This window comes from Armigeres subalbatus, chromosome 1 (assembly GCF_024139115.2).
Source record: "Armigeres subalbatus isolate Guangzhou_Male chromosome 1, GZ_Asu_2, whole genome shotgun sequence".
Taxonomy (NCBI): Eukaryota; Metazoa; Arthropoda; class Insecta; order Diptera; family Culicidae; genus Armigeres; species Armigeres subalbatus.
The window spans coordinates 214,883,442-214,908,021 of record NC_085139.1 but is presented as its reverse complement, the minus strand read 5'-3'; the positions used below and the strand labels follow the sequence as shown (position 1 = coordinate 214,908,021).

The window sequence follows — 24,580 nt, the reverse complement described above, 5'->3', positions numbered from 1 at the left end:
CTACACCCCGGGCGTTAATGGGTTGAAACGAGTTGCGTACAGCATGATTTGCAAAAATAATTTATTTTGTATTATTATAGGTATTGTAAACTTCAAGTTGATCAGCAAGGTAGAGTAGATTCCTCGTTAAAAGTAAGAGTGATACTCATTTACATTCGTTTATGATATTTTAAATCTGAAAGTAAATGTGTGAACAAATAAAATTGCATCTTATCACGCCTGATAACGGTCAGAGATTTTTTTTAGAAGGGACGTGAACAGAAAATTAAACAAGTTGATGCAATGTTTGTTGTTCAAGCAGTTCTACACATGATCCAACATATGTTTTTTCACAATTATGTGCTCATCATTGACCCCCTGCTTCAAATTAAATTTTGTTCGCATTTTTTCGCTTCATTTTCTTCTTCATTGCTGTACTTCCTTTCCTTCCTACTCTGAGCAATAGTGGTTGTACTCACTGAGAAATTCGAATAATGATGATTTCATATATACGGTAACCAAAAATTGTCGCAACTCTTTTTTTTATTTATCATCAGACTAAGGCCGGAGTGGCCTGTGCTGCACATAAAAGACTTCTCCATTCAGCTCGGTTCATGGCTGCACTTCGCCAACCACGCAGTCTGCGGAGGGTCCGCAAGTCGTCCTCCACCTGATCGGTCCACCTTGCCCGCTGTGCACCTCGCCTTCTTGTTCCCGTCGGATCGTTGTCGAGAACCATTTTCACCGGATTACTGTCCGACATTCTGGCTACATGTGCCCGGCCCACCGCAGTCTTCCGATTTTCGCGGTGTGAACGATGGATGGTTCTCCCAACAGCTGATGCAACTCGTGGTTCATTCGCCTCCTCCACGTACCGTCCGCCATCTGCAACCCACCATAGATGGTACGCAACACTTTCCTTTCGAAAACTCCCAGTGCGCGTTGGTCCTCCACGAGCATCGTCCAGGTCTCGTGTCCGTAGAGAACTACCGGTCTTATAAGCGTTTTGTAGATAGTCAGTTTGGTACGGCGGCGAACTCTATTCGATCGGAGCGTCTTGCGGAGTCCAAAGTACGTACGATTTCCAGCCACTATGCGTCTCCGAATTTCTCTGCTGGTATCGTTATCGGCGGTCACCAGTGAGCCCAAGTACACGAATTCTTCAACCACCTCGATTTCGTCACCACCGATAGAAACTCGTGGTGGGTGGCTTATATTGACCTCTCTTGAGCCTCTTCCTATCATGTACTTCGTCTTCGACGTGTTGATGACTAGTCCAATCCGTTTAGCTTCGCTTTTCAGTCTGATGTAGGCTTCCTCCATCCTCTCAAAGTTACGTGCCATGATATCAATGTCGTCGGCGAAACCAAATAGCTGGACGGACTTCGTGAAAATCGTACCACTCGTGTCAATCCCTGCCCTTCGTATTACTCCCTCCAAAGCGATGTTGAATAGCTGACACGAAAGACCATCACTTTGCCGTAACCCTCTACGGGTTTCGAAGGGACTCGAGAATGCCCCTGAAACTCGAACTACGCACATCACCCGATCCATCGCCGCCTTGATCAACCGTATCAGTTTATCCGGAAATCCGTTTTCGTGCATTAGCTGCCATAGCTGGTCCCGATCGATTGTATCATATGCGGCTTTGAAGTCGATAAATAGATGATGTGTGGGCACGTTGTACTCGCGGCATTTCTGCAATACCTGACGTATGGCGAACACCTGGTCTGTGGTAGAGCGTTCACCCATAAATCCCGCCTGGTACTGCCCCACGAACTCTCTTGCAATTGGTGTTAGTCGACGGCATAAAATTTGGGAGAGTACCTTGTAGCGGCGTTCAGCAATGTGATTGCGCGGTAGTTGCTACAATCCAGCTTATCGCCCTTTTTGTAGATGGGACACACGACACCTTCCATCCACTCCTGTGGCAGAACCTCATCCTCCCAAACCTTGGTAATCACCCAGTGCAGCGCTCTAGCCAGTGCTTCACCACCGTGTTTAAACAGCTCTCCTGGTAGTTGGTCAACTCCAGGGGCTTTGTTGTTTTTCAGCCGGCCGATCTCCTCCTGGATTTCCTGGAGATTCGGAGCCGGAAGCAACTCTTTTACTCTTTTATAAAATTCCAGGAAAACACATGCTATGAAAGAAGGAGTCAACACTCTGTAGACTTATTCCGGTGAACGCATTCTTCAAAAGAGTCAGCTATTATTTTTTCTAAGCAAATGCATGCCTTAATATCTATAAAATGAGCATGAACAATCTCCTAAGTACAAAGTAGCTGAAAATATGCTTACCGAAAAGTTATTAAAAATATCTTCATTATAGAGATTTGTAGCCCTTGGCCTCCTCATCTCTAAACGAAAACGTACAGAATTATTCTTCATTTTAGTAATCCCAAGCCAATATTTCCGATCTTCAAAAAATCTCTAACCTAAGAAAATCGTACAACTTTTCAGCCACCACGAGGAGCTGAACCGTTGTGACGAAAACACGAAGCGATCCATAACTGCACGCTTACTTTCATCTACTCAGTGTCAGGGGTAAAGTTGTATTGTCATCGCTATGAGTAGTCTCGCTTTTGACGAAAACTGAGTAAAATTTCCGTGCGAAAAAAAGACACGGCAAAACAATTTTACTCAGTTAATGAGTAATTGAAAGTTAGAGTGTGGAGTAGCTCCGTAATCACGAGAGCCGAAAGAAGATCGCTGGCTAGGTTGTAACGTTCTACGTTTTGCCTTTCTCGTACCAAAATCGAACTTTTTTTAGAAGACTCGGAGACTAATGATGTTTTATACCAATCGACTCAGCTTGTTGAGCTGAACAAATTTCTGTCTGTTCGTGTGTATGTGTGTGTGCAAAATAAAATTTCCATGAAGAATTAGAATTTTTCCATAAAAAAATAGAAAATTGACAATAAAGAAATCAGAGTAAAAGCAACAAATAAATATAAAATTTCCACAAATGATGTAAAATTTTCATAAATAATTGAGAATTTTCCACGAAACAAAAATAAATTAGCTAAAAGTGCTAAAAAAGCAAAAATTGCAATTAGTATAAAAGAAGATTTTTCCATAAAGAAATCTAATTTTTTCACCAAATCTATATCTATATAATAAAAATGAAATGGTCTGTGTTCGTATCCGCATAACTCAAAAAAGGTTGGATGGATTTTCCTCATTTCCTCAGCAAATATGTTCGTTTCCGACGGGTTTATATGATATTTCCTTATGCGAAAATCACGAATAAAGTTAAGTAAATCGTGAAAAACCAAAATTAGGATTCGTATGGGAATTTCGCATAGGCAGTTCACTTCGCGCATATTCGCCTACTATGCAGAACAACGTCTGCCGGGTCGACTATAGTTATGAATAAAGAGCAAAAAAAGGAGAAAATTTCCATAAAAATATACAAAAAAGTAATAAAAATGAGAAAGTTTTCTATAAACTTTAAACGCTATTAAAAAATGCTCAGTTTTTTTGCTTTTTTATATTTATTTAAGGAAATTTTCATATTGTTTTGCTCATATCTAATTTCGCTTTGTGTGCGTTAAGCAGGCGTGTTACGTATCAATCTATCAATAAATCTCTTGAATTATGAAATAAAATGTATGGTATTTAGAATAAATACACTTTTATATTGAAAATATAATTATAACAAATGACATGACATATACAAGCATGTGCCAAACAATCTTCTCAGAAAAGCAAAAACGTAAAAATTTGAAGGGTTTCAAAAATGTCTTCAGTGTAAGCTGGATAGGAAATGTGAGCATATTTTGAGACACTAATAGACCACTTATATGCATGTATGTGTGAGTATGTGTGCAAATTCTGAAATTTATAACATATAAATCTCACTCATTTTTAAGGTATTAAATAAGATAAGTATTACAAAATTATACATCCATAAGGAACTATTGAGATTCGTTCAGATCAATGACTGATTTAGTTAGTTCTGGATTAATGAATATCGAGGTCTCTGGAATTGACGAGTATATGCGCTACGTTAGTTACTAACCATGTTACAATAGCTATTTATTCCGACGCGCGATAGGCAGCATGACATAGAGTGCGTATTCGTTCGTTTTGCTGTCACTCAACCCACGAAATCCGCCTTTTGATTGGCAATTAGTTTATCACCTTCTACGTTCAATCGCCGTGGGAAGCTGCGTACTTTTATCTCGTTTTAAATACTACAGTCTGACAATATTTCCTTACGACTAAGGAAGGGTCAAAATCCCACTGTACGTGGATTAATCTGGGTTTTCATGGAAAGTTTTTAATTTTCTGTGGAAAAAAAATATTTATTTTGTGGAAAGTTTTGTTATTGTTTATTGCTAATGTTGATTTATTTATTGAAATTTAGTATTTTTCCCGTGAAATATTTTGATTTTTTTATGGAAAATTCTTCGTTTATATGCGCAATTTTTGCTTTTAAAAGTGCTAATTTATTTCTGTTCCCCTGATATCTTTATTGGCAATTTCCTAATTTTTTGTGGAAAATTTCTGATTTCTAGGGGGAGTTTTTATTTTAGTCATTTTTGTCTTTCTCGTGTACTAAGTATACGTAAAGACTACAAGATCACTCCAAAACCAAACTTTTGATAGAAGGCTCGGACACCCATAGTGTTATATACACATCGAATCGGCTCGACGAATTGAGGTGATGTCTGTTTTTGTGTTTTTTTTTTTCTTCCTAAACAATGGAGGGGGAATCTGCTCAACAGACATCCTGGGTTGACCAGGAAGTGCGGGGTTAGGGATCACCGAGGGAGACAGGACTACATCCCCGACCCGCTAAACCGTTTCCATTGCCGCCAAGCCCATAGTCCCTTTGGTACAACCAGAAAGTAATGCTTCAAAGGGGGGCCAGTGCACAACGCACCCTCGAGGTTAGCTGCGTGTCCTTGCAGCACCGAACATCGTAACTCGCTTTTCTAGAAGAACACCATGGTATCGTGCCAGCGCGCTGCCGGCTTTCCAGGTGGCCTTACCACGCCCTATGTCCTCGGAAGGTGGGAAGGGTCGACTTCGCGCCTGCTTCCCTCTGCACGACTGGTATCAAGAATGATGATGCCGCGTGCACCCCAAATTGACCTTTCTGCGATAGGGCCTATTCGCCAGCACACAGAGGGACTTGCCGACGTGAGGCCTACGCCTGCCCCAGCCTTGACGAGGACCCCTTTCCGTCCTCGGGCTCGGAACCCGCCCGGTTGACCGACGCCGCGAAAGCGATGATACCATGTTGTTCTTCGCGCGGCCACTTGTTCGATAAAAGGATCGAGTTCGACCACAAAGCATGACCACCGGTATGACCCATGAAGCCGACTCCGATCCCTTCTATGTAGCTATGTAGATAAAACGGCGTTCCAGCCAACTTCATCTTTACACATCCTCCGAACTAGGTTGTCCGGGGTAGCGTCCAGACCACATGTGGCAAGCATGTGGTCACGCATTGCGCGGAAACGTGAGCACACGAACAACACGTGTTCCGCCGTTTCCTCTAAACCTGCGCACACCAAACACTCGGGCGAGGCCGAGCAAGCCAGCTGCGTTACCTGCACTTTGATTTTGCAGCACGCTTAAACGCCGGGCACATCGAACCCCCCATGGGGTGCTTGCTGTTCACAGCTTTGCTGGAACAAATCAAACAATTGGGAGGGTTCGTGCAGCATTGTGCCTTATGTCCCTCCAATCCGCAGCGTCGGCAGAGATTGCTTCTGTCAGGGCCTTTGCAGTCCCATTGCTTGTGCCCTGGTTCCAGGCACTTGAAGCAAACTTCGGGTTGCTCGTATATGCGCACAGGGCATACCGACCATCCCACCTTGACGCTCCCTAACTTGACTACCTTGGAGGCGTCCGCTGCAGATAGCCAAACCAATGCTACCTGCGTCCATGTTGGACCTTTCCGTAGCCGAACGGCTGCGGTGGGCGTCTCCACTTCACACTGTCGCCGCAGTGCCGTGACGAGCTCTTCGACTTCAGTGATCTCGTCCAGGTCTTTAACCCTTAGATTCACCTCCGTCGTGAGTGCCCTCACCTTGACCGTCTCGCCTAGGACCTCCTCCGCCAACTTCTTGTAGGCGGCGCCCTTTTGCGAGACGCCCCGCTTCAGCTCGAGTATCATCTCGCCCATCTGTTTTTGTGTATGCATGTATGTATGTGTGTGTGTGTGTGTACAAAATTTTGTAGACACACGTTTTGGAACATAGCATTGGCCGAATTACTCGCAACAAGTTCCATTGAACTGAGAATCTGTCCTATTGTTTTCTATTAAAAATTGGCCCGATTGGACTATGGTATCGGAAGTTAAGGTCAAAATACTATTTTCTATGTGCAAAACACGCTAAAAATCACTCACTCATATTTTTAGTTTTTTTTTTTGCACGAGAAAGGCACCAACACCTACCCGTAATGCTGGGTAGACACCTTTACGTGGTGTGTTACGGGGTAAAATCTACCACGGTTACATTGCCAGCTACAGGCAAATCCTGACCCAACGAATACCTTCCTCATTATCCAACTCCGTGGTACTTATTAGGGTGTCGCTAAGTCGTTGGCCTCTCGTTAAGTAAGTACTACATCAACACTTCCTTCCTCTCCCTAGTTACGGTGAAGATGGGCGTGGCCAGGAGTAGTAATCCTCATGCTTTTGTTATCTTTGTTTAAGACTGGAATCAAGGACCACTCCCCTTCTTGATTTCTGATAGCATTCTAGATAAGGATCTCAAAAGTAAACATAAAACAAAAGTACGAGAAAAGCACCAACACCGCTAGGTGGATTAATCAGGGTTTTTTAACTACAGTTAACGCAGTAGACGTTATTAGGAAGTATTTTTTTAATTCCTCGAGCATCTTGTGATTTGGTGAAACATACAAAAAGGTAAAGCGAGTTTATAATTTTAAATGTAGAGTTCAATGAAACGAATTCACGTTGGACATTTCCAGTTTCCACTTTCCAATTCAAATAAAGTTTAAACTCTTGAAAAAAGGGTTCTGAGACACTTGAAGAAGGCTTCTAAAATTCTTAAAAGGAGGTTTCACAGCCTCTTGAAAAGAGGCTTCCGAACCTCTTGAAAGGAGGCTTCCGAGCCTCTTGAAAGGAGGCTTCCGAGCCTCTTGAAAGGAGGCTTCCGAGCCTTTTTTAAGGAGGCTTCCGAGCCTCTTGAAAGGAGGCTTTCGAGCCTCTTGAAAGGAGGCTTCCGAGCCTCTTGAAAGGAGGCTTCCGAGCCTCTTGAAAGGAGGCTTCCGAGCCTCTTGAAAGGAGGCTTCCGAGCCTCTTGAAAGGAGGCTTCCGAGCCTCTTGAAAGTAGGCTTCCGAGCCTCTTGAAAAGAGGCTTCCGAGCCTCTTGAAAGGAGGCATTCGGGCCTCTTGAAAGGAGGCTTCCGAGCCTCTTGAAAGGAGGCTTCCGAGCCTCTTGAAAGGAGGCTTCCGAGCCTCTTGAAAGGAGGCTTCCGAGCCTCTTGAAAGGAGGCTTCCGAGCCTCTTGAAAGGAGGCTTCCGAGCCTTTTGAAAGGAGGCTTCCGAGCCTCTTGAAAGGAGGCTTCCGAGCATTTTGAATTGAGGCTTTCAAGCCTCTTGAAAGGAAGCTTCCGGGTCTCTTGAAAGAAGGGTTCTGAGCTTCTTGAAAGAAGGTTTTCGAGTCTCTTGAAAAGAGACTTCCGTGCCTCTTAAAAGGTTTTTTTTAAAGGAGGCTGTCGAATGTCTTGCGAGTACCTTTAAAATTTGGATTCCGTGAGGCTTGCCCTTAAGCCTCTTAAATGGGTACTTCCGAACCTTAAGATTCTAGATTTTAGTTCAGAAGCTTATTCTTAACATATCATTCAACATTTTTTTTGTTTCAAACAGATCTTTATTGAAAAGTTTTCATTGGAACTGTTAAACATCCGCCATTACGCATTTTTGTCTGAGGTACCCCCTGGGACCAGCGAAGGTACCCCCAGGGGTACATGTACCCCAGGTTGAGAACCGCTGCTCTAGCGTGCTGTAAATAAATAGTAAAGGTAGTCAAAAGGAGAAGGAGTGAAGTCACTCGCCAAAGATCGAATCTCAGCGGTTGTTAATCAGCCGTCGCAGGTAAGATCCCTAAGGCAATTGCTAAGTTTTTGAGTAGTTTTGTCCCAGATGTTCATACGGGGGAAGACTGACTGACTAGACTGGACAAAATTGAGACAAAGTGCGAAGAATTTGGAGAGGTTCAAGAGGAGTTTGCGGAGCAGGATGCGGATGGCGCCCATGAGGAGGACTGCACCTAGGCTAACGAAGAATTTGAGAAGCTGTACTACCGACTACGAGTAGCTTTATTGGCGAAATTACCAACGGAGACGCATGGGGATCCGAACAACACCTTAGCACGAAATGCACAGCCTATAGGTGCACACACTGGAGTTCGTCTACCGCAGATTTCTCTTCCGGAATTCGACGGTGACTACAAGCATTGGCTATCGTTTAAATCTACGTACGTCTCGCTGATTCACGATTCCGGGGAGCTCAGCGACGTTCAAAAGTTCCACTATCTGAAGTCGGCCCTTAAAGAGGAAGCTGCGAAGCTCATAGAATCACTAACGCTCACCAATGACAACTATCCCATCGCTTGGAGTACGATTACGAAGCGTTATTCCAATGAGTACCTGTTAAAGAAGAGGCATCTACAGGCGTTGATGGAATATTCGAAGGTAGAAAAGGAATCGTCTGAGGCTATCCATGCTCTGGTTGATGAGTTCGAACAGTGGTTGAAAATATTGAAGCAGTTAGGAGAGAGGACAGACGACTGAGGTGCAGTGATCGTCAACTAAATGTGCTCTAGATTAGACACAAAAACACTTCGACTTTGGAAAGACCACGCTGCGTCTACGAAGAATCCGACGTTTACGATGCTGGTGATTTTTTTAAGAGAACAAGGGTTCTGGAAGCGGTTTCCTTGAACGTCGAACTGAAGGGCAGTTCGCAAAAGGCGGAAGTGAAGCGTCCAAAGGTAATCGTTCATGCAGCTACAGATGGGGATAGAAGTTATACGGCTTGTTGTTGTTGTGGAGAGTTGCATTTCTTGGGACGATGTGGCAAGTTTTTGCAAATGACGCTGAAGGAGAGGCTGCAGTTCATCAACAGCAAACGGCTTTGTAGCAATTGCATGAAGGCTGGTCATTGGGTTGTACATCTAAGTTCAGTTGTCGAGATTGTTGAAAAAAGCATAATTCGCTGATTCATCCAGGATTCCCGTTAAGGAACAGCAACGCTGGGAGGAGTGAACATCCTATGGGCAAATCTGAGAAAGCACGGAACGAGAAATCGAACGAAGGCGAACAAGGAGCGGTTGGTATATACAACGTAGGGACCAATAAAGGAAACATTTCAAACGTGTTATTGTCTACCGTGGTACTGATCATTCGGGACCAACATGGAACGAAACATTTGGGTCGAGCCTTGTTGGACAACGGATCGCAAGTAAATATCATCAGCGAGCGGTTATGCCAAATGCTCAGCCTGAAACGTCGAACAATAAGCGTACCAATTTGCGGTGTAGGAGAAGCGGAGATACGAGCAAGATATCTATTGAACACTTTAGTTAGTTCTCGCATCCAAGACTTCTCTTTAGGGATGGAGTTACGTGTTCTTCAGAAGGTGACCTCAAACTTACCGTCGCGTCGGCGCAAATACCTGTGGTGCACTGGAAGATACCAGAGAATATTCAACTGGCCGATCCGATCTTCAGCGTCAGCAAACGGATAGATCTTCTGATTGGAGCAAAACATTTTTATCGATTCTTATACGAAGGCGACACGAAGAGGATTACGCTGGGCTCAGGGCTACCTATGCTGATCAACTCAGTTTTCGGTTGGATAGTTATGGATAAGGCAGTAAGGCAGTAAGCTGCTGCGTGGTGGCAGCTCCAAACAATTTGCAAGCGCAGTTGTGCAAATTCTAGAAGATCGAGTGCAATGAGGAATGGATACCTTGGTCAAAGGAGGGACATGACAGTGAAGAGCATTTCATACGGACTTTAAATCGCAGAGATGATGGTCGGTATGTAGGGGAAATGACGGCTTTGGCAGGTTTTGTTCTATTATTGTCAGGAGGGTTTTTGTTGAACAAATTTTATGAAATTTGGCCACAATATTCTTTGATATGCAAAGAATGTTTAGGCCAAATTCGAGCATAATTGGTTATAGATAACCCCCTTGCCAATAATAGAACAAAACCTGCCAAAGCCGTCATTTCCCCTAGTTCGTCTACTAAAACACGTAAACATCGAGCATCTTGCGATGACTTTAACAAGATACCGGAAACTGGAGCAGCAGCTAGGCTGGAATACGGACAAGCGTCTGTAATACAATGCATTCGTGCAAGAACATCTGGATCTGGAACATATGAGGGAGTGCTGGAAGAGACAGCATTGGCAAGTTCCAGAAAGGTCTACTAGTTACCGCATCACGCGGATCTGAAAGAATCCAACACTAATACGAAGGTTCGCGTTGGTTATGACGGATCGGCCAGCACGTACAGTTCGGCCAGCACGTACAGGCTATTCGTTGAACGGTGCCCTTCTCAAAGGCCCTATAGTTCAAGACGAACTTCTAAGTCTGCTTGTCTGGTTTCGAAAGTACGCGGTCGCATTAGTTGGCGATATTGAAACGATGTACAGGCAGGTGCATGTACAATATGAGGATGAGGATTCCAGATTGCAAAACATCTTCTTCCGATTTTCTCCGGACGAACCGTTTAAAGTTTTTGTCCTTTTAACGGTAACATATTATTTATACATTCATAACATATACATTCTTGGCGATTCGCGCTCTGCATAAACTCGCAGCCGATCAAGGGGCAGAATAACCCGACGCCGCCGACACGATTTTTATGTAGAGCATAGATGAGGCCATCCAACTCCAAATAAACCTTGATATGCTGATGATGATGATTGCTTTACGCAAATGGCGCTCCAATCGGCCAGTGGTTCTGGAAGGTATACCGGCCGAGCAACTTGGAACCAATTTGTCGTTTTCTTTCGAAATAAGCCCGGACGAGAAGGTAAAAGCCTTGGGTATCACCTGGGAGCCCGGAATGGATCAAATACGATTCTTCTATGACATTACAGACAACGAGCAATCTTGGATGAGGCGAAACATCCTGTCATCGATTGTCAAGCTTTCTGATCCTCTGGGATTAATATCGCCAGTGATAGTTTCGACAAAATATTGATGCAGGAGCTCGCTTTGCTCAACACATGATTGTGTGGTATTGCTATTTGGATTTATCGGAGAAGGTCTTTACTTTTTAATGAGGTATCCAAACTATGGCGAGCTCGGGAGCTATCGCCAGTAAGGACCGCAAGTTAAAGCATTGACGGTTCAATAATCAGTCTGCTATGTATTTCAATAGCTCTGGTTTTTATAGCTATGACTACATTGGGCTTATACTATTTTACATATGGATGAGAATGAGACAAGTGGAATACATGGTCGAAAACAATTTCGACACAGTTGTTTCATAAGGGCCAATGTCGCAATGAGCTCGAATGGAGAAAAATGGGTTCGAATGTTCCATGACATGTTTTCAATTATAGTTCGAAAAGTAGATGGTATTTTAAATGCTAATAGTTTGCATGAAATACATCCATATCTAATCATAGAAGCCACATGTAAATAAAATTTACTTCGGATTTATTTCGATTTGAAAATGTGATTAAAAACTAGTCGTCCTTTTTTTTATAACAGTGTACACTTGCGCCCTTCAGAAATGCGCCATAATGTTTTTCACAACATCCTTTTCGCCCAAATTCCACGCCCGGCTGTCAACCTATTTGTCAATATCGCCTGTTTGTGTTTGTGTTGTGTTTTCAAAGTACCGTTTAGCCCTTTTGCTCACATGTGTTTTTGATGCAAGAACGAAGTGTCATAATGCGTAAATGAAAGACAGTTTAGCCCTTTTGCTGCCATGGAGAAAACGGGGCGCAATCGCACTAAGAAAAAAATGCCAACGGAAATGTAATATCGCCCTTCTGTATTTCTTCGTTTTTGCAGCAAAAAAACAACATTTTGTACTATTTTTAATAAGCTACATATAGTACATTTTCAGGAGGTTCGATCTATGACATAAACTCGATTTGTTTACATTTGCGACTTCGGCCCTTATGAAACAACTATGTCGATTTGTGCATCTTCGCACGGTCGGCAATTTTGGTGCCTTGGTGGTCCCAACCGATATGCGCAAATGTAAAGCCATTCGCATATGGGTGGAAAAGAAAATAAAGAATGACTCGAGTGTTGTGACCGCGGTGTGTACGGCTTAAGCTGCATATGATTGCAGTTCCGTTCTATGTACCTAACTTGAACTAAGCGTTTGTTGCTGTTTGGAGTTAATGACTTTCAATGATTTGTTTATGAACTGAGTTTTTTGGTTAATATTGATAGGGATGCACATGACAATAGGATACACATGTCCCCGTCGAGATTAACGAGAAATGGAAGCAGTTTCACTCACAACTGGGCAACATTTCTGAATTGCGTATCAGTCGATTCGCGTTCGTTTCCAATTGGGTGGATATTCAATTCCACTGCTTCGCCGATGCTTCTACCCTAGCCTACGGTGCATACGATGCTGGGTCATTAGGCCGAATGGTCATTAGGCCGAACGGTCATTAGGCCGAACGGTCATTAGGCCGAATGAGAACTGGGGAATGGGAAGGGAGTAGTGCGAAGTGAGGAATAAGGAGAACGGAAGAAGAAAAAAGGAAGAAGAAAAAAAGGAAGAAGAAGTCAGAAGGAAGAAAGAAGAAGGAAAAACGAAGAAGGAAGAATGAAGAAGGATGAAGGAAGAAGGAAAAACGAAGAAGGAAGAAAAAAGGAAGAAGAAAGAAAAAGAATGAAGGAAGACGGGAGAAAGAAGGAAGAAAATGGAAGGAAGAAGAAATAAGGTAGAAGGAAGAGGGAAGAAGAAAGAAGGAAGCAAGAAGGAAGAAAGAAGAAGGAAGAAGGAAGAAGGAAGAAAGAAGAAGGAAGAAGGAAGAAAGAAGAAGGAAAAAAAGGATAAAGAAGAAAAAAGGATAAAGGAAGAAGGAAGTATAAAAAGAAGAAGGAAGAAAGAAGAAGGAAGAAGAAAGAAAGAATACTGGAGAAAGAAGGAAGAAGAAAGAAAGAATACGGGAGAAAGAAGGAAGAAAACGGAAGAATGAAGAAACAAGGAAGAAATGAGAAGGAGGAAGGAAGAAGGAAGAATGATGAAGGATAAAGGATAAAGGAAGAAGGAAGTATAAAAAGAAGAAGGAAGAAAGAAGGAGGAAGAAGGAAGAAGAAAGAAAGAATACGGGAGAAAGAAGGAAGAAAACGGATGAAAGAAGAAGGAGGAAGGAAGAAGGAAGAACGACGAAGGAAGAATAAAGAAGGAAGAAAGAAGAAAAAAGAAGGAAGCAAGAATACGGAAGAAAGAAGGAAGAAATAGAAAAGAAGACGGAAGAAGAAAGAAGAGGGAAGCAGAAATAAGGAAGAAAAACCCAGAATAATCCACCTAGCGGTGATGGTGTCTTTCTCATGTACATATTATAAAACAAGAATACGCATAAGAGTAACAAGAAAAGCTCGTAAGAGAGATCAAAATTGCACTTTAGGGAGATAGATTCAGTTATTTCCATCAATTCACATTTATTTGCATTTATTTAAATGCATTGCCGCAGTTTTTGAAAAAAAAAAATGTTTTTGCCACCTGGAAAGCCGGCAACGCGCTGGCACGATACCATGGTGTTCTTCTAAAAAAGCGAGTTACGATGTTCGGTGCTGCAAGGGACTATGGACTTGGCGGCAATGGAAACGGTTTAGCGGGTCGGGGATGTAGTCCTGCCTTGGAGGTGATCCCTAACCTCGCACTTCTTGGACAACCCAGGATGTCTGTTGAGCAGATTCCCCCTCCATTGCTTAGGAAGAAAAAAAAAACACATACATACAGATATCACCTCAATTCGTCGAGCTGAGTCGATTTGTGTATAACACTATGGGTCTCCGAGCCTTCTATCAAAAGTTTTGTTTTGGAGCAATGCTATAGCCTTTACGTATACTTAGTATAAGGAAGAAGGAAGAAGAAAGAAGAAGGAAAATGGAAGAAAGCAGAAGGAAAAAGGAAGAAGGAAGAAAGAAGAAGGAAGAAGAAAGCAGGAAGAATGAGGAAGGAAGATGACAGATAGAAGAAGGAAGATGCAAGAAGGAAGAAGGAGTATGGTGAAGAAAGAACTTCCCATTTTTCAATTTTTGCTTCTTTCTGCTAATTCGGCCTAACGGCAATTCGGCCTAATGACCGTTCGGCCTAATGACCTCCGGCCTAATGGCCTGACACCGGTGCGTACTTATACGTACGGACGATGAACGTAGCGGGAAACGCACGGATCGAGCTACTCTCATCGAAATCGCGGGTAGCTTCGCTCAAGCGACTTAGGCCGATGACATACTCACGCGTGTGCGTGCGCGAACGCGTCCAATACAAAAGAATTTCTCTTGCTGATATTCTGCTTCACGAGTGCTTGGAAGAGCTCTGGATCGCTCTACGCGTCAGTATGTCATCGCCCTTACGCTGCCGCGCCTCGAACTTTGCGCCGCAAGGGAAGCTAAAACACCTTATGAGATATTTTGCCTACGTTCTTCGTTAACAACTTTAATTCGTATCGTTGCATACTCACTTCGTTTTGCTCACAACTGTCGACGTCTTAACGATAGAAAAGCTTCTGTTTCCCTGTATCCTATAAAAATACAATCAGCCAAGATGGTCCTTACTCGCATAGCTCAGACCGAACGACTCCCAGATGAGAGCATAAATCGAACCTAAGGCGGCATTCTCCTTTTCTCGACAATGATGGAGTCCTTCGAGTTGGTAGACGCCTGCGCTTTTCTAATGCAAGCTATACGATTAGACATCCCATTGGCCGAAATACGGCAACAGTTTTGGCCTATACACGGGAAAAGCGTCGTCATCGAATTATGAGGAATCCTCATATAAATGGGCGGCCAAAAATATTGTTTCAATGAAAACTGTTTCTGTGCAACATATATTATGTGTAGGAATATTTGAGAACCCTTTTTAACCCTTTAACGGCCATCGTGAACCCTTCAAAAAATGTTTTCTTCAAAAAAATTTGTTTGGGCTTTTTTTGCTTGTATCCAATACAGCATGCATAAAATAGCAAACAACCATATTTCTAGTAATAAGTTGTTCATTTTCTAATCATTACGAGGTATAGAGAATAAAAACCACAATTGGGTTGTTTAGCAAAGAAAAATATGAGGTTTTTTATAATTTAACATAAGGAGCATGCTTTTCTAATCTCCAAAATATTTTTATTTTGTTTGTAAACCTTTTATTTACATTTTTATATAGCAAACAATAAGCCATTTCAATCGATAGAATGACACTAACATTCATAGAATGACAGTTGGCCCATGCAGCATAAGAACAAATTGTTAGTCCCATACAAATTTAAAATGCAAATTAAAAATAGTTCCGGGGCTCCAAAAATTCTGAAGAATTGGGGTTAGGCTCAGTTTTTTATGCAGATTCAGAATATGTAAAAACATATATACCCCTAAACAACCCAATTTTCAAGAAAACTTTAATTGCAGCGTTCCGTAAAAGCGCAAATATGCGCAAGAAAATCACTAACTATAATGTGGTATTAGGGTTATATTGCATTCCCCCATTTACAGGGGACATTAGGTTGCGGGACCATTTTATAGCAAAAAATATTATAATGAAAGTTTTTCTTTTACAACTTTTTGATAAAAGTCTTTGCGTGCAAAACAAGCCAAAATATCGAAAAGATGAGGTTTTAAGCTTTGAAAAGGTACACAGATAAAAATATGTTGTGATTTTAAATGTATTTTCATTCACATGTTTGGAGCATGCAAATAAACGTAAAATTCAATCGATTTCACTGTTGTTTTAAATTGAAATAAATTTAAAATGTGCTTGCTTGTAAAAGTCAATCAAATTTAATTAAAAATCGAATGTTAATTCGTTTGATAGAGTTAGCTGCAATTTTACACGTCGTTGAATTTTCAAAATTATTTGCTGCGTATATAAAAACCTTATATTTGAAGAAAAATTACTTTATAACATACAAATTAAAGTAAGGAATGAATGATTTGATTTAATCCAACGCCAATTCAACAGCCCATGGGACAACTACCCTCAGGATGGAGATCTTTCAAGTCGGCCCTTTGCACCACCGGAGGTGTACATGACCCATAACTAACTGTTCTTCGCCGTCGGACCTCCCGAAGTGCTGCAACCTCGAGCTTCACTTTTTGCAGCTCTCGAGCAATCAGGGCAACTCATGTAGGCTCTTACGGGGTCCTTACGTAACGAGTTTCCGTTATACATTACCGTGTCCTTTGCAGATTGTAAACCTAATCGTTAGAAATCGAGATTTTGATCCTCAAACATAACCATCCTGTATTAAAAACAATGAATGCGTCCGGGGGTGTAAACGGCTAAATTAAGCTTGTTGAACTATATTTTGACAAAAGTGGCTTCAGCGCTACTAACGTTCTAGTACTATTGTTTCTATTCTGACAATCTATCGAAAATTTAAAAAAGTCAATTGCTCTTCTATCTTAATATGAAAATCATTCTTAACGTTAACAAATTGTGGGAGCCAAATCACTAATGTTTTATTACAAATCAAACAACCATTCCCCCAATCGCAACTCTCGTTAACAACATTAATCCGGGTGAATCCTCATTTCTTCACGCTCGCCCACTGACGTCGTTCGAGCACCAACCAAGTAAATGTATACCTTTCTCAACCGCTCTGGCTCTGTTTTGCCGCTTGCGGTTCATCGTCGAAGCGTTCACCTAAATAAACACACCAACCAACCGCGCGCGGTGAACGTCGACGCCGTCATCGCACAGTGGAGCCGGCCGACGTTGACCAGTTCTTCATTCATAGTTCACCGCGGCGGACGTGTTTCTATTCGGGCACACTTTAAACTCTTCAAGAAGTTCAACTGGCAAGCTAGATGACATCACACTAATCGCCGGTCGTCCAGGTGCCAAAGGTGTGATCGATTTGAATGGCTTAAGATTAGATGTGGAGCAACAATAAGCGGCGATAATTGCAATCCGTGTGACCGTGTGATCGGTTGTGAACTCCGTAACGTAATCGCTGGAGCATTCTATCCACGATCTAAAATGTGACATTGAATATCGTTTTATCGGTTCCACTGGGAAGTGATTTGTTCTAATTGTCGTGTCAATTGAAGTTGAGAAAAAAAAAACAAATTGTGGACAAGTGCCATTCTGAGTAAATTGAGTAACCCGACTCGTCGGTGCCCAGATAGGCTCATCTGGCGGTTGGTCAAACGTGGTTCATCAGTTGTTTCGCGATTCGCAAGTAACTGCTCGATGTGATCATCGTTCGGAAATAGACGGTTTGTTTTTGACTGTGCTTTCGGCGCGATCCGTTGATGTTTGGATTCTTGCGTGAATCAAGAGGAAGATTTAGTGCTGTTCGCAGACACGATCGACGGTGCCGCCCACCTACCTTTTCACCTATCTTGGTTTGAAGTTGGGACCCATTGTTAACTGAAGAGAGTGCTGAAATCATCGTCCCACTGATTGGCGCGGAAGAATGTATCCTTCACAATTGTATAAAAGTAAGTGCTCGAGATTTCATAGAAATTGATTGCGATTGGTGCATTGGGGTTTTCCTTTACGAATTCTTGGAAGCAAAGCGTCTAGTCTTTCGAACGTGTTATCTGGTTATTGTTTGTGTGTCAAATGCAGTCACACGAGCAGCTTTTGCAATCGCGTGATCAGGTCGCAAACTGTTCGGGATTATCATAAGGCTTGGATTAAGATTGTGACGATGTGATATTTATTTCACCCTGCGTTCTACGTATCAAATTAAATCGTCAATTTTGGCGCCATTTAATCACACTTAAATATACCAACGAAATAAAAATGCTTAAAGACTCAGTTTCGTTTTGTCTATGTATCTCGGCAAAATCGACACAGTCTTACACGTTATATAATTTGAAATTTCTACAAAAAATAGGTTTGTTAGCAAAATTTCAACAAAATATTTGTCAACCTTCAATATCGGAGATTTTTTTCTTTAGTGAGATATCTCATTAAATGTTATTGAATCTTTCAAATTCAGACTCGGCAGTAAAATTTAAGCCTATTTCTGTATGAAATTTCATGAAAATTGTTGCATAAGCACTTCGTTATAAATTTGTTAGCCGCAAGCATTGCAAACATAGCGCCAACTAAACTTTCTCGCATGAGTCATCGTTGCCGGTGAAAAAGTTCTTCTTGCGCAAGTACAAACACCGTCCCATTACGAACCACAAAACACGGAGTATAGCTCCTTGACCTTGCTGTGTGCGAAATCCATTGACGACTTTCCCTCCCCACCCCACACACAACACAAGCCTTGAAGATAGCGGAAATACGTCTTTGTGAGCACGTCTCGTTCTATCCCGAACAAATAAGAAGGTGATTTCAAGTGTTTTCTTTTTCTGTGATGATAAACAGAGATCATGCCTTATTAGTGGGAGATGCAGCTTTTTCAACGGATAGCGTTGGATATCATTCCGCGGAGTTGTTTAGATTACCGATGAACGTGATTTGATTTTTTTTGCAAAATAATGTTTCTGTTTATATCTTTTCACATGATTTTTTTCAATCAGTTGCTTCAAACATGCTTTTGTCGTTCTATTGATTGTGCATCCAAGGGTTTGACTTGAAAGGTACACCCAACCGGCGGTTGTTAGATTTTCTAACAATTATGTATAAGAATCTACCATAACCTGTATAAGATCTGGGCATATGCGAAATTGTTAGATTCTTATACAAATATTGTATAAGAATCTACCAATTTCGCATATGCCCAGATCTTATACAGGTTTTGGTAGATTCTTATACATAATTGTTAGAAAATCTAACAATCGCCGGTTGGGTGTAGGCGCAGTGAAGCATCGGCAGCAGGTATCGGAAGAAGCGAGTGAAGTTGTCAAAAATGGAATTTATAGATTGATTAGCATGATATTGATGACATGCGGTGCGGTGATTCCCTTTTTCAGACGGCATATCGAAGGAACGATAACACTTTCCCAAGATATGATGTGATTGTTTATTTACTAACTGATAACAACATGATGCCTTGTTCTGTATTGTCGGTATTTTGTCGCCCTCTTGTATTCGTCGATATTGGCTGTTGACGATTAATCCATTTAATTCCGACAATCAATTAAGAAAACAATTTTGTTCAATGACGGAAATGAAGAGCAGATAGACGAATGCATCGAACTATCAACCCTCAGCTGTCAGTATGGTAAAAAAGTGATAAGGTGCGACAAATATTCCACTGGTTAAGCAGCACTACGCGCTACCGAGTGCAATGAATAATGAAGAGACTTTTGCTGAGATATAACAATTTATGACTACATTGAATAGCTAGAAGTACACAAAGAATTTTAGTACTTTGCAGAATCCAAAAGTCATCATCTACGATGAACAATATTTGGAACCTTTTATTTTTATATACATATTGGGGGCGCTCCTGTATCATCAATCAATCGCATACTGGAGTGACTAACAGACGAACCACAACAAATTTATTTAAAAAGTAATGAACATCAATTATACAGGTTTCCCCCATTGTCAAAAGCAATGTCAGAGAGGCCAGGGAAGTGAATTTTAAAGGGAAAAGCTGTCTGCCAGCCAGGGCCAAGCAATAATAACGAATACTCCAGTGCAGCAAATCGTCTTCCACGTTCCACCTTGCTTGCCCATCGCGACGGATTTCTTCGCTTTCCAGAACCATTTACATCGGGTTATTGTTCGACATTCTAGCTACGGGCCCTTTCCTTAGTCGTCCGGTAAGATGCGCGGGTTCAAAGCAAGACCATGCTAAAGGTGACTGGATTGGACATTTTATCGACTACCCTGCACGTAAATGTATCATCGTGTTAGGCTCATGCTATACGTATGCAAAATGGTAACTCGGCTTAAAAACCTCGCAGCTAACAACTGTGGAAATGCTTAATGAGGCTGTGCTGTTAGACAGCATCAAAGAAACATCCTCGACGAATGCTGCTGATGTAGCTCTCCTTGACAGAATGATTTTTTTTTGTTTCAATCTAAGGCAGTTTTAATCTATGGTGCTCTACACTACAACGTCGAGAATATTACTGAAATTGAAAGTCAGTCTAGCACTCTTGCCAATTCCTCTAACTTTGTCTCTACCCACATTTCATCATTCGCTAGTAAAATCAAATAAAGCAGCAAACAATGATGTAATACTACTGGGTCACAAGAAAACCGACTATGCTTTGCTTCTACAATTTCTTTCTTGTAGGGATTGGAACGACATATTAGAGTGCACTGTTGTTGACGAATTGACTGTAATCTTCTGTTGTTTTTGTTTTTTCCGGGGAGCATTGAAAAAAAATCGTTTTTTGCCTTTCTCGTATACTAAGGTGTCGTACACTTATTATCAACGTAAGCAATTTATCTGGGTTTTTCAACCCCCTCCCCCATGTAGGAAAGTTAGGTAATTCAGGAGAATGATGATCCACCGGACTTAAGAAAATCTTACCTTCGTCATCATGCTGTTTATTTGTTTACTTATGGTGTACATCAACAGATCGGTTGTAATCCTTTTTTTAACTAATTTTATTTGCTAATTATCTAATACATGCATTCATCTCTTAGACAGGGCTGGTAGCGACTCACATTTTAGTCACTATTTTGAGCCTAGTCACTAAAAAGTTACTATTTGCGTCCAAAAGTCACTAAAGTCACTATTTTTCGGAAAACTGTTACTAAAGTCATTATTTTCGCACCACCGTTTGATAAAAAAGATCAAAATAAAAATCATTTGTACTTAGCATTATCATCAATTAAATCAAATGTAAATCTATTAGCAAAATATATAACGTTTGAGAAATTGCGCCAAAAAAACTCCAAGTGTATTGTGGAAATCGCAAGGTTGCTTGCAATTCATGTAAACTATGATCTTCTTCTCCATGAATAAAGGTTGTTAAAATACGAAGTGTTGGGAACAAAATTGAGGAGTACTGGAACCAAAACGACTGTGCGTAAATACCCTAAGGCTACTGAAATTCAGGATCCAACAATAGTCTCGAAATCCAAAATTGAAAAGCAAGAAGAAGATATAATTCTGCACTGAGGAAACTGGACGTACGAATTACAAGCAAACACTTTATGGAAGTTTGCCACAAGAAATCAAAAGGTCGTCTTATGAAAGATGATTTAAATCAGTCTTGCAAAATGTCGTGACCATCACCAGATGATCAGATATGAAAACAAAAACCACCACGCTTTTAAACGATGTTCTTTACTGACAATCACTGCAAGCGCATCGTGACATGTAGAAGCTGACACGTGAGTACCTTCGGTAAGCGTGACACCCAGATTGACAACCACAAGCTGAGAGCCATAAAGAGCATCAGGTCGGTCAGCTGTCAAAAGTGCAGGTGAGCACCGTTATTGATTGATTTTGTTATCGTTTGATTGGACTGACGTCGTTTTTAATTGATAAATTGGATAAAGCAATAGTTTTTTTTTTGTGGCTTTATTAAGGAGACTTTCAGCCCGAGGCTGGCTCGTCTCCGCATCAATAGGTCAATTAAAGGTTCATTCACAAATTACATAACGCTAAAATGGACATGGGGGCTGAAAGCCCCCACCCACCCTCTCGTAACGTATTTTGTATGGGAGGGTTCTGAAATTTGTATGGGCCGTATTTGTGAATGGCTCTAACTTAGTTTTTACCAATTTGATCCAGACTATCTTTTGAAAAAGGCCAAATTTTTTTATTGATTTTTTCAAATGGATACAATCAAAAAACGACGCATCCTACAAAAAAATGTTATATGAGTGACTATCGCAAAATCAGTCAAAGTTTCTAATAAAGATATCGGAAACAATTCAAATTGAGCCCTACACTGAAAAAAATCAGTTTCAAAAATTAAAACTTAATTTGCGAAAAACGCTTTTTTGATATGTATAAAATTGTGTCTCAAGATAGGTGATTATGTTCCCTACCTACCTGGGCACCTTGAAGGAAAAAAAGTTTTTCTAACAAAAACTTTTTCTTGTCGAAATTATTTTCAGTGTATTTTTATCCGTTGCGATTAGTTACGACCTAAATATTGTACTCTGCTTGACTGTACAGGAATATTTTAATACATGTATGTATATGTTAAATCCACTGACACTCCTTGACACTGAAAAAAAAATCAATTCCGACAAGAAAATTTTTTTGTTAGAAAAACTTTTTTCCCTTAAAAGTGTCAAGCTTGCGATGTATGGACGGTTGGTAGGGAACATAATCACCTATCTTGAGACACAATTTCATACAAATCAAAAAAAGCGTTTTTTCGCAAATCGAGTTTTAATTTTTAAAACTGATTTTTTTCAGTGTAGGGCTCAATTTGAATTGTTTCCGATATCTTTATTAGAAACTTTGACTGATTTTGCGATAGTCACCCATATAACATTTTTTTGTAGGATGCGTCGTTTTTTTATTGTATCCATTTGAAAAAATCAATAAAAAAAATTTGGCCTTTTTCAAAAGATAGTCTGGATCAAATCTGGAAAAACTATGTATGTACTTTTCTTTTAACAGCACCTCTTAAAATATTGCACAAAAAGTCAATATAAACAATAAGAACACTTAAATGTTCCCAAAAGTTCTATTTTGGCTTCATGCATTTTTATCACAGCAAAAATCCAATAATTCCGCTATGTGGATTATTCCATTGCTGTCGAGCGTTGATTTCGAACCAAACACCGTATAGGTCAAGTGATCATCACGATAGTCAAGATGACATGGATATGACAACCACAACATCAGGAAAGTTTTCCTATCATTCATGCTGGTGATCACAGGCAGAAAAAGTGAAGACATGGTGAGTGACCAAGCGCTAGTTGCTAAAATGTCACTTTCATGGTGATCGTTACACCAAGCATGTGAGATCCACATTGAGCATCACAATTGAGTACTTGACACATGACCTGGATTTTGTTATTGTCACGCTTTGCCTGACTTGTACGGTGACACTTTGCAGCACTGATTCAAATTTAAAAAAAAAAAGAAGCTATGTGCGGCAGAGTGGGTTCGAACCATGTAAGCAGGGATCAAGATGCCTGTATGCAGATCACACAGCGAAGCTTGGACGGACATACGTTTAGGCAACTCCGTATATAAAGCGCAGGATTGTTACGACTACGCGGATTTCGCGATTTTCGCGGTTTTTGCGGTTTTCGCGGATTTGATGCAGATTAACATAACGGTTTCAAGGCTTCGCGCGGATTTAGTTTTGGAGGGAAATTTAATAAATAAGGACGTAGTTTTCGTTAGCAAAATGTTGTTGAGAAGAACTTCACGTTTAAAGTCTATGCTTACCCATTTTTTTTATATTTCCAAGCCATTACTGAATGCACTCGTTTAACAAGCATTATAAGGGTAAAAACTTCACATGTGGTCATTTTTCATAGTTTCTGAATGACAATTTTTTGTCCCGTCAATTATGACATAATTCCGAAATATTTCTTAGTGTCTGCTTGATTAACCTTTCTACGACGAACCACACAGCATGTAACATGTCATCATTTTTCGATTTTTTTGTCAGGAATTGAAGTATTGAAGATTTTATATTATTTTCATAGCATTCATCTAGAAAGAAACAGGGTCTATACAAAAAATTTAAACACAAAAATGTTCTTTGTTCCTTGTACAGAAATAGGATTTTTCGGATTATTCTGAAAGCAATTCCCGTTGAAATTTGTTTTCAACAATTCGATTTTCTCCAAAAAAATTGATTTTTTTTTCTCTTGGAGGAACTTTCACTGTTATTTCTGTAGCGATGACTGCATAAATCTTTGTGCAAAATTCCGTAAAAATTCTGTCTTAAATTTGGGAAATATTTTTCGGAAGGTTCTTCTTAGGAACTCACTAAACAATATCTACAGGAATTCTCAAACCGATTTCACAAATTCAACTGCTGCTCAAATTTCTAAAAAAAATCTTCAGAATGGATGGAACACAATGGATTACATTTTACGAAACTTGAACAACTTTGTAAGATTCGAAATTATTTCTCTCTGGATATAAATCTAAATAATTTTCATATTTTTATATGAATTCAAATAATTTGTATACAGAAGTTTTGTTCGACAAACAAATTAATATTTTACGTAAGTTTGGCTTATGATTAACAATTACAACAAAGCTGCAATCGACATTTTCTTTATGAAACGTTGATTATAGAAATAATTTTTAAAAAATTTCAGTTTTTTTGAAACAATTTGTTTTTTGAAACAATTTGTGCTGATAAAGATTCCAAATAATTCTCTGTCTAGTAATAAATTAGATCATGTTATTGCTTTTTTATCGAAGAACCGTGCTAATTTTTCAAACGTGCTAACACAACAAATATCGCTTAACTTTTCAAAAGGACCTAAGTAACATTTTTTTCATGAATTAATTTGAGTACTGCAATCAAAAGCTTTCATGTTGTTCTGTTGATTGCGCTATTTAAATTAATTCATGAAAAAAATGTTACTTAGGTCCTTTTGAAAAGTTAAGCGA

The 24,580-nt window shown here is 40.5% G+C and overlaps 1 protein-coding gene across 4 annotated transcripts in view; it reads left to right on the top strand.

The window, feature by feature from the left end:
- Positions 1 to 24,580, top strand: part of LOC134205760 (mitogen-activated protein kinase kinase kinase 15) — an 81,387-nt gene that overhangs the window by 21,425 nt on the left and 35,382 nt on the right. For 2 of the 4 annotated variants that reach the window (XM_062681328.1, XM_062681325.1), the window contains exon 1: positions 16,943 to 17,612. The exons of the other annotated variants lie outside the window; for them this stretch is intronic. In XM_062681328.1, coding sequence (XP_062537312.1) covers positions 17,588 to 17,612 — 25 coding nt within the window. In that variant the 5' untranslated portion in view covers positions 16,943 to 17,587. Of the gene's footprint in view, positions 1 to 16,942; positions 17,613 to 24,580 lie in introns of those variants that run through there. 4 annotated transcript variants of the gene reach the window in all.